Raw genomic sequence first — 11,273 nt, forward strand, 5'->3', positions numbered from 1 at the left:
AGTAGATCCTTGGAACAAAGTTCCAGCAGACGTGGTAGATAAATCCACAGTAACTGAATTTAAACATGCCTGGGATAAACATATATCCATCCTAAGATAAAATACAGAAAATAGTATAAGGGCAGACTAGATGGACCATGAGGTCTTTTTCTGCCGTCAGACTTCTATGTTTCTATGTTTCTACAATAATGTATTTTATTGTTATTGACCCAACAAAGTGAGATTCTATCAGATGTATGAAGAACTTCAATGAAATGCAATAAAATATTGAATTAACAGATTAGGGGGAAAATCTCTGTTAAATCCAAAAATCCATTAAATTCAAATTTATCTCAATTACATTATGAAGGCTATTATGTAATGGACATATTTATGCCATTGACACAAGTGATGTAAAAATGCCAATTTTGTGAAAGGATATAAATGAAGCTTATGGAAGCACAAATAATTAAATATATTGCCAGAATTGATTACAAACCATCTAAGAACAAAAACCTGTGAATTTGGCTTGATACAGCCAGCTGAGGAATTCTGTGAGTTGAAGTCCACAAGTTTTAAACTTGCTAAGTTTGGAGAAACATGATGTATATACAGCGTTCCCTCGATTTTCGTAGGTTCGAACTTTGCGAAAAGTCTATACCACGGTTTTTCAAAAATATTAATTAAAAAATACTTTGCGGTTTCCCCCCCCCCCCAATACCACGGTTTTTCCTGCCCAATGACGTCGTATATCATCCCCAAACTTTCGTCCACCTTTAATAAATACTGTATTTTTTTAAAATAAACTTTAATAAAGAAACATGGTGAGTAATAATCTAAATGGTTGCTAAAGGAATGGGAAATTGCAATTTAGGGGTTTAAAGTGTTAAGGGAAGGCTTGTGATACTGTTCATAGCCAAAAATAGTGCATTTACTTCCGCATCTCTACTTCGCGGAAATTCGACGTTCGCGGGCGGTCTCGGAACGCATCCCCCGCGAAAATCGAGGGAACACTGTATTCTTAAGAACCACAAAGTGCTTTGTAATGAATGGATAGAATATCTTCAAAGTATCTTCTCAGAGACATAAAATAAATGTACTAGCCATTCCCTATGCTCTCTGATCCATTATTGTATTTGGCATTTGTTCACCAAGCTTGGCAATCTTTTCATACTGTATAAATTTATGGTCTGGTAAATGAAAACATGACTGCAAGTATAACAAATGGAAACAAGATAAAAAACGCACCTTCTTCAATTTGCTGTCTTTCAAATATGTTGAACTGGAATTCCACAATTCTAACTAGTGTGTTCTATCCCAAATATATGGAACTGCTCTTTATCTCCTAGGCAAATATTCCACATCGGTTTGTCTTGGCTATCGGCTTGGTGGTGACCAGTCCATAAACATTCCAATAAGATTTTTTTGGAAAGTTATGAACTAGATAATAGTGGCTACTTAACTACTTCATAATAAGCATGCATACTGTACTGTGCTTTTCTCCTGAGCAATACTTACAGTGATCAATGACTGAAATAAATATTTGACTTAATGAGCAATAAAGCATGCATTAGGAGAGGTGGTTGTCGCTTTAAAATGTGGAAAATGAAAGAGAAATGTCTCTGCGTGTGGCATTTGAAAAGATGACATTATTTATATAATAATACCTCCTTAGTGTTAAGATTATTGAAGCCTCTATTTTTATGCCACCAATTTCAAGTTACAACTAAAAGTAATTGGAAAAAATGCCATAATTCATGACAATGTCACACTGTTACTAAAGCAATTGAATTGGAATAGACAGTTACCCACCTTAATAAGATACACTCAAGTTAATTAACAAAGTTTATATTATAATTTATCATAATTTAATTAATTTTTACTATAAAACTTTGTTAATGTCATGTATATTAATATGGCCTTCATTTCTGCAAAATAGAAGCAATTAATTTATATCTAGTTTATAGTTACTGAATCCTACATAGTGATTGCACAGACACACATACTTACATGTATATATAATTATGTACTTGTTTATTTTCATGTATTTTTCTAGACCGCTCTAGCACATCTAGAATCTCTTGCAATTGATGTTGAGCAGGCTCATCCACCAGCTAGTAAAGAGAGCATAGATTGTCTGCCACAAATTATTATTACAGAAGATCACAACGGTAAGAATAAATTACATGCTCACTGTTTTAGTCCAGTAACTTTATATGATCTAGTAGTATGATATCTTATTATATTTTGTAACTTAATTTGGTTGAATATGACTATTTTCAAGACTATTTTAATTTATTAATAACCATTTCACCATAATTTTTAATAACCTAGTTTTACATTTGTATACTAATATGCACATTATTTTCCTAAGCTGTAGGGCAAGAGCAGTGTTGTGCTATTTGCTGTAGTGAGTACATCAAAGAAGAAATTGTAACAGAGCTTCCATGTCGCCACTTCTTTCACGTGACATGCATAACCCTTTGGTTACAAAAGGTGTGTAATTATGTTATACTTTAATGTATAAAACTCCTTTAAAACTATGAGATTTTTTTAAAAAATGTGTATAATTCTATCATCTATCTTCTGTGTGTGTGTTTATGTGTATGTGTGGGGGGGGGGGGTTGCATGTGTGTGTTGTGAGTGTGCGCGCGCGGGCAGATGTGTGTCTGTCTGTCCGTCTGTATCTATCCATCCATCCATCTTCTGTGGTCACCCACCTATCACAAGAAACTTTGAGCAGCTGACAATAATAAAAATACACAACAAAAATATTTTAGACAAAACAACAAAAAGGGTCCAAAGTTGATATTCTGATAAAACTTGCATTCATCAATCAATCAAACAGAATAAGCAGATCCTATCCACATCTTGGTCCCAGTGTCTTGGCAAAAGCCAGATCTTCATTGTTTTCTGGAAGTCCAACAGGTTGGAGCCATCCATATCTTTAAGGCAGGCTGTTCTGTAAGATAGGCACTGTGACAGGTAAGACATGATTCCAAGGTTTCACAGGTGATAGTTTCATAAGGGAATTTGTTGCATGCCTACCCGATCTATTAGAAATAGGCAATTGCATAACTAACCTGACCCAGAGCCATGTAGCAATTTAAAGATGATAACTAGGACTTTAAATTACATTCAGAAGCTTACTGGAAGCCAGTGCAGTTCATCAAGGGATGGTGTTACCTGGGCATACTGCAATATGATTACTACTGCCCAAGCTACTGTATTTTGAAGGATCTGTATCTTATAAATGCTTTTAAGGACATCCCCACATGCAGCATTTGCAGTAGTCCAGCTGATTAAGGCATGAATGACCTTGAGCAAGGTCTCCTGATCTAGGAAAGGGCACAACTGGTACATGAGATGTATTTGAGCAAAGGCTGTCCTAGCCACAATTAAGTCTAGGAGAATCTTCAGATTGTGAGCCATTTCTGACTACTGGAAGAGTGTAATTGTAATTCCAGGCAAAGTTAAAGATGGCAAATCGTTAGGTGGTGGGAGAGGGGGCTATTGAGTCAAGCTGAACCCAGATTATCTCTTCAGATCTGTAAACCAGTCACTAAGAAAGGCCCATTAATTTTGCTGTTTAATATCAGTGACTTAGTTTACTTCAGTCTTGGTTGGAAACACATCAGCAGTAGCGCTGTATATTGATGTGCATAATGGTGATCAGCTGTGTTGGTATGGTACCTCACAAGGTTGCTGTTGAGAGTAAAAGAAAGAAGCAGAAACATATGTTAATAATGTTTGCTGCCTTGAGTTCTTTGTAAAAGTAATAAAGCAGGGTACAAATAAATAAAATTAAAAATAAAAATAAATTTAATGTTTTCTAGACTTGGGCAAAGCATTTGAAAAGGTGCTTTGCTAAATGAGTTATATGATCCAAGCACTATCCTTGAAGAGTTAAATTATTTCTCAAAGGTTTAAGATTCCATGCTATGGATCACTATGAAAGAGGCGGGAAATATAATTTCAACTAAGTACCAGGCAATTAAATAGATCTTCATATGCTCTTATACAGTGTTTCCCAACCTTGGCAACTTGAAGATATCTGGACTTCAACTCCCAGAATTCCCCAGCCAGCAAATGCTGGCTGGGGAATTCTGGGAGTTGAAGTCCAGATATTTTCAAGTTGCCAAGGTTGGGAAACACTGCTCTAATAAGTGAAGTGTATACTGTTAAGAACACACAGACTACCTAGTAAACAGTTTCAAATAGATTGTTACACAATGGAGAGAATTTACAGTCCCTTCCAGATTTCACAGCACTTTTGGTGTGTGTGTGTGTGTGTGTGTGTGTGTTTGTGTGTGTGTGTGAAAAGAGCTATCGAAAATGAATTAGGTGTCACATAGAGATTGCCATTTGATCAGAAAATATCTCAATGTAACTGAAATGTACTTGCCTGCTAGGAGAATATGTGATATATTTTAAACACACGAATATTATGTAGCATCTAATACTAAGCACCTTATTAAAACAGCTAATGATATTTCCATATACCATGTAACATTGAAAGCAAAAAGATAAGGGGATGCAGAAGATGGGATGGTTCATGTCATTGACCCAGTGAACATGAATTTGTGCAAACTCCGGAGGACAGGGGAGTCTGCCATGCTCCTTTGCCCATGGAATCGCAAAGAGTCAGTCATGACTTAGCAATTGAACAAATATCTCACATGAACATATGAGTAATTGTGTGTAATTAAAATTAATATTTATTTATACCATAGAAACCACTATGAAGCTGACATGAGCCTTTTAAAGGAGGCAACATAAAGATGTGAATCTAGATCTTTTTAGCTTTTTCGCTTGCTTTAATTTGCAGTTCTTCCCTAAATATATTTGAGACTGTACATCTGGCTACTCTTGAATTCTTGACCTGAATTGTACTTAAACGGTGGTGTTTTCTCTTGCCTAGTCTGGAACATGTCCTGTGTGCCGCCATGTGCTTCCTCCTGGGCTCTCAGAGTCATCCGCTCCCTTATTCACCTTCTTGCCCGATCAAGATTCTACTCCTTCAGTCCAGAGTGCCTCGGGAACACAATAAAGGAATACCTGAACAAGAATTTAGCCCATCACATTGTACTATAAAGTTCTTTTATTTAATGATAACATGAAATTGGTTTTGTATATGCGCCTGTGTATGTGGCATACTATACACACATACACAAAAACATGTAGAAATTCCAACACACACATTTTGCAAGAATATACGCGCTTACGAAATGATATAAAATTGTAAGAAGAATAACCGGACTGAAAAACGAAAAGGTTGCACTAGTTTCCTGCGATAAACTTATTGCTCTTAACTGATATCTAATGGTAATTATTCAATTTGTCTTGAAAAATAATTAATGTGGCACTTATATTCAAAGTTATGCAGCTGCAGTGCAGCTGGAGCTTACACAAGTTATGCATATGATATGTTTTACATAATATGATTTTAGAGGCTGGGGTTATTTCTTTTTAAATAGTGCCACTTAATTACTTTGTATATAACTCTTTCATATTTGCATCAAATGTGAAGATGTTCTGTGATAACATCAGTAGCATAATTTGGTTTCACTGAAAATAAACAGCATATAATCAAAGAATTGCCCTGTGATTTCATCATGACCTGTCTGCTTGAGACTTTTGTGACTAGTACAAAATAGGTCTAATTTGGATTATTTTACACAGTTCAAAATCTGCACTTTCACATTGCCATTATAAGAATTGACGAAAAAGCAAAGGAATTATAGAAGGCTTTATAGAGTTAAGTGGCTTGATCTTAGAAGAATCTGCAAGTCTTTCATTGGAAAAACAGGAGTTAAAATCAGGATAGGCACATTTTCATAAGTACAAGTTTTGCAAAGCTGTAATATCCATATAATAATTATACACAATAGAAATCAAGTGACCTGTTATTAGAACATCAGAATAGTCTTGTAGTGCATTTTCTTAATGTATTTAGTTTCTTATAGCATTGTTTTGAGTGAAACTGCAGTTCATTTCAGTAAAATACCGAATTAACTTAATAACTGTTCATTACTATATATTACAGAGAGATTAATCAAAACAAAAGTGTTTGAGTGTTTGAAATAAGTTTCTTAATAATTAAATAGAGATATAGCATATATTAAATGGAGAAAGGGTATAGGTTATCATAAAGTGCCATAAGATATGCTTTCAGAGATCCTACCCAGGTCTTTTTCAATTAATTTAATATTAACTGGATTGAACCTTTATAGAAGAAGAATCTATCTAATGACTACATTTTTTTTTCTTTTTAACTGTAGTTAGAATCTATTTTCCTTCACTCCCCTAGGAAAAATAAATTTTGCAATAAAACAAGCACAGTGAAGGATTGTGTGGGGTGGAAATCAGTGAGTAATCCAATGTTTTACTCACAAATTCCAATAATTTCTGGAGTTGAAGAGAAAAAGAGTTGGGATATGTTTCAAAATGGAATAAACTAATTAAGACTTCCAGAGCATTGTACTCCCACTCCTGCAAACTTGCATTGCTGAAGATGCAGCCGTTCCATTTCTTCAGGACTAAAGGAAAACAAAATTATGTTTACAGTTGCATACCATGTTTTCCCCAAAATGGAAGGTGTCCTGATATTAAGCCTAATGTGGCTTTTCAGGGCGTGCGCTGAAATAAGCCCCCCCTAAAAAATAACCCACCCACCCCCAACTACTTTCTGGGGAAAGGACGGGACATGCCCAAACCGCTAGGCCGAGCCCGCTCAGGGACAACAGGCAGCCACTCCCTCACCCAGTGGCTTCCATTTGTTACAAGACGCTCTTTATGCAGTAGGCATATTTTTGGCCGGGAGAAAGAGAAAGAGAGCAAGTGGGAGGTGGATGCACACAGGCACTGACACAAGGTGTGCACATTCCACAGGACGGGCTTGGCTCCTCAGGTCTGCATCTGGTGGCATTTTGAAATCCACTCCTACCTGCGAGGAGGAGCAGACAAGGCAGGGATTGAGGCTCAGGAGCCGGTGTGGTGGGAGAGGATTGCTCCGCCCCATCCTCCACCCCACAGCGACATGGAGAGACCCAAAAGTGTCCTTCCACCTGCCCTGCCTCCTTGCACCTCTGACTCACCGAGCAACTCTCTCAGTGGGCTCCGTAGCAGGGCCCTCCTGTCGCCTCGGTCCTTTCCCGCTGCTGATTGCTACACTCTGCTGCTGTGCATGAGTTAATACCAAACATTTTGGTTTATTGCAGTAATAAAGCTGCAGAGAACTACATTTTGCTCTTTCTACCCTCATTAGGATACCCTCATAATTCTAAATGTTATTACCATTACTAAACAGGTTTACGTGCTTTATTGCTTTAACATCTTATAGATTCCCATGTTGAAAAAAGTACCTTTAAACAAAACCATGTTTCCCTGAAAATAAGACATCCTTCCAAAATAAGCCATCCTTTGAAAATAAGCCCTCCCAGCAGCGGTGGGCTACAAACCGGAATGCTAAATTGCGCTCACCGCCTGGCGGCATACAAATCTAATAAATTGAATTGAATTGAAAATTCTTGCGGGACTAGCGCAATTTTGCTGCTGCACCTGTGGAGGTAGCAAAATTGTACCCATGTTTAGGCAAGGTTTTACCTGCAGCTCTGTGCATGATTTTGCTATCTCCACAGGTGCAGCAGCAAAATCGCGCTGGTCCCGCAAGAACTTACAAGCCATGGCAGCAAGTTCAATTTAGCGTTCCGGCTCATAGCCCACCGCTGCCTCCTGGAAATATTTAAATGCATGCCCAGCCGGTCCCCATCATTTCTTCTGGTTATGGTGAGGGAGAAATCAGTTAAGATGGCAAAAGGATTCTTGCTCCACACGCCTCCAAAATAATAAGACTTCCACAAAAATAAGGCTAAGTGCTTATTTCGGGGTTCAAAAAAATTAGGACCGTGTTATTTTGGAGAAAATACGGTATGGCAATGGTTAGTTAAGCTGTTACTACCTGTAACTGAGGAATATGCAGACAGCAGATTCCATGTAATGTTTCTTTCAGTTTGAGGATATAAAGTAGCAAAAAAACACCTGTCTTTAAACTTCACAGGAGATAAATACAATGATTATCCTAGCACCTGTGACCAGTGAAGGGCTACCAAATTTTTTACTACCACACTGTGGGCCTGGTTTATGTAGGACGCCCTGCATTTTCTTTTAAGATATTTCAGTGCAAATTGGGTGTTCGGGGGTAGAGCTCCATTTTTGCTACCCACTGCATTCCCTCCCCGGTCCAGGCAGTAGCCCATCTCTGCCTGTGATAAGCTATTAGTCCATAAATCTCATGGAAAACTCAGTAAATGGAGTACACAAGTTATTGTGTCATTTATGTTAATCTTCCATCCTGCATTTCTGCATCTGAACAGCCATTCAACTAGTACTGTATCTATAGAAACAAGCAGAATGTAAGGTAATGAGCATATGGGAACAAATTTTATATTCCTGTCTGGCCATACAAAACACAGGGAAAAATACATATGTGCAATGCAAGTGAAGTAAATAAAGTCAATAGTGTTAGAAAGGAAAAAAGCAGCCATTAATTTTGGTTTCTTCTCCATTCGGAGATTTCATCTCAACAAAATGTCGGCAACTGCCAGTCAATACTAACCATATACACCCAGAAGCTACATAGAGAAGAAAAGTTTGTAAATCTCTCCATTGATAGATGAAAGGGTACAATCAAGATTTCAGCGATTTGAATTGGTGTACTGAAAGCTCTGTTGGGAAAGTAATGCATCTAGTTGATGTTGAGGGCTCGGGGAAATAGCTCTTAGCAGTTAAATAATGAGTCCACCAATCCAAGAGCTAATTCAGGCCAATAAGAACTATTCACTATTTCTAAATCTAAATTATTTGTGTGTGTGTGTGTGCCTCTGGTATTAGATTAGCTTTTTCTTATATGGCCCTAATGCCGCCATCAGTTTTATTTCCTAGAAAACGTTACTTTCTGAATAATAACATTTTGGGTGATGCCTACATGAACATAACATGTTGCCTTTTATAAATTTTGAAGTAAGCACCAAATACTACACGCAGCATTTTTCTATACAGAAATATTTTGGCATGCTGCTTAAGTAGCAGGTAAGCTGCCTTTTCTCTGTTGTCCCTAAAACGTTGACCCCCTTGGCTCCCCTTTCATTGGAAATCAATTTTCCCTTGGCCTCTAAAACTCTCGTTCACAGCTTTAATATTTCACTGGAGTGCCATTTCATCCAAATTTGAATTTGAGAGTTTTCTTTTAGCCTTTGTGTCCTTAGGATCAGAAATGTTAAGTAGGATACTGACAGTGGGGTACAGTTGATTATATTTTGGATGTACTTCTATGGTTACCAAAGGTATAGCCCAATTTTCCATTACAAGCTAAAAATGACACATATAAGCACTCTGCAACCTTGCAAAACATGTTAGGCTAAGGGAGAATGGTGGGTGCAAGATCACCAATTGGCCTTCATAGCCAAAGTTGGACTTGAGTAGCCAACGTAACCAGGATGCCACATGGGTTTTACTGTTTGAAGAGGTACCTCAGATTTTGTGTAGGCTAAAGGCCCAATAATAGACCTTTTTATTCAGAGGCCCCCAAACTTGGCAACTGTAAGACTTGTGGACTTCAATTCCCAGAATTCTGGGAGTTGAAATCCACAAGTTTGAAGATCTCTGTTTTAAATGATAGCTTTCCTCAAATTAAGATAAAGAACAACTGAACACAACAGATCTGCTCCTGCAAGATGCTACCAGTTTTACCCTTTAATATACACCTCCATTCTAGTTACATGGATCGTTAGCTACAACCTCTTTAAGCTCTTAGAAGGATATAAGTCTCTTGGAATTGCTTCCCTACCTTTAAAAAGTTGCACAACTTTGTGATATGATATGAGCATGTAAATTAAACTAATTTTCTCTGTGAAATTGAGCTATTTCCTCCATGCTTTCTGGTTGTGTGTAAAAAAATCAATAAATTGTTTCTCTGTTTGAATATTAACATTTGTCTTGAGTTAATTCATCCTATTTCTTGTTTATATAGAAAGTGATCCTGAATTCATTTCCTTTAATATTTCTATTCACCACTTTGCTTGCGCACGTGCCACTATTGTGTGGTTTTTCGCCCTTTGTGCATGCACAGAAGACTTTGCACATGCACAGGGGATTAAAAAAAGAAAACGGTGGTGTCTGGCCTTGTCCTGCCGTCACTACCAATTCTCCAAACCCCTGGCGGCCACCACTACTCTTAAACCAGGCCGAACCAATAGCATTTCACCCCTGCTAGTCAGGGGCGGGTTCCAATTTTTTTACAATTCTGTGAGTGTAGCTTATTTTGTGCGTGTGGCTTGATGGTCATGTGCCGGTGGGCATGGCTTTGTGGTCATGTGACTGGGTAGGAGTGGTTTTGTGGTCATGTGACTGGGTGGGGGTTGCTGGGTGGTCATGTGTCGGAGGGTGTGGGGCCAACTTGACATCACTCACGTCAAGGATTAGAGTTAGGGTACCTGGCCTTTTGTCACCTCAAAGGCCTTGTCTATTTACTATTTACTATTACTGAACATCCAAAATATACTATTTAATCCTATGTATATATGCCATATGTGTGCATACATATTATACACAGTCACACAAAAGGATACATTATCTGCTATATATACTGTATGTGTATGTGTACACACACACACACATACACCCTCTTCTAAAACTACACATTCAACTTCACTGAATTTGGAAAAATACACCCAGAGTCCACTCTCTGCCACACATTTAACCATAACTTTTGTACATTAGAACATTACACATGCCTTCAGATGTTCTTCCCCAACTTACACATCACTGTTAGAGGCAGGAAATGTCACAGGTTGAATAAAATGTGGTGAAACTCATTTAACAATTCTCTTGCTTAGAAATCAAACTTTTGGGCTCAATTGTGGTCATAAATCCAGGATTCCTTCTCCTTTCTGACAATTTTCTTCTGTTAGAGGCACCCAAATAATCCAGACAATGTAAAGTTTTCTGCTGCAACATGGGGTTGAACTAGATGACCTCCCAGATGTCTTCTAGCCCTAAATTACTGTGCTGTTTCAAACTGTCTTCTGAAGCCACTTTAATGGCAGGATTTGTGGTGCTTCCTTCCTCGTCTCCCCCCACCCCCATTCTCTCTCTTTCTTCTTCTGTCTTTCTTTTTCTTTCTGTCGTTATCTTTCTCTTTTTTGCTTTCTTTCTCTTTCTATCCCTCTTATTTTTCTTTTTCTGTCTCTTTCTTGTCTCCCTCCTTCCACCTTTCTCTATTTCTTCCTCCCTCC

General features: G+C 37.8%; 1 protein-coding gene across 2 annotated transcripts in view; it reads left to right on the forward strand.

Moving 5' to 3' along the window:
- Window positions 1–5,573, forward strand: part of PJA2 (praja ring finger ubiquitin ligase 2) — a 72,426-nt gene extending 66,853 nt beyond the window's left edge. For both annotated transcript variants that reach the window (XM_070742947.1, XM_070742946.1), the window contains 3 exons: window positions 2,036–2,150; window positions 2,354–2,475; window positions 4,901–5,573. In XM_070742947.1, coding sequence (XP_070599048.1) covers window positions 2,036–2,150; window positions 2,354–2,475; window positions 4,901–5,029 — 366 coding nt within the window. In that variant the 3' untranslated portion in view covers window positions 5,030–5,573. The remainder of the gene's footprint in view (window positions 1–2,035; window positions 2,151–2,353; window positions 2,476–4,900) is intronic.
- Window positions 5,574–11,273: the final 5,700 nt, after the last annotated feature.

The sequence above is a fragment of the Erythrolamprus reginae genome, chromosome 2 (genome assembly GCF_031021105.1).
Source record: "Erythrolamprus reginae isolate rEryReg1 chromosome 2, rEryReg1.hap1, whole genome shotgun sequence".
NCBI classification, from domain to species: Eukaryota; Metazoa; Chordata; class Lepidosauria; order Squamata; family Dipsadidae; genus Erythrolamprus; species Erythrolamprus reginae.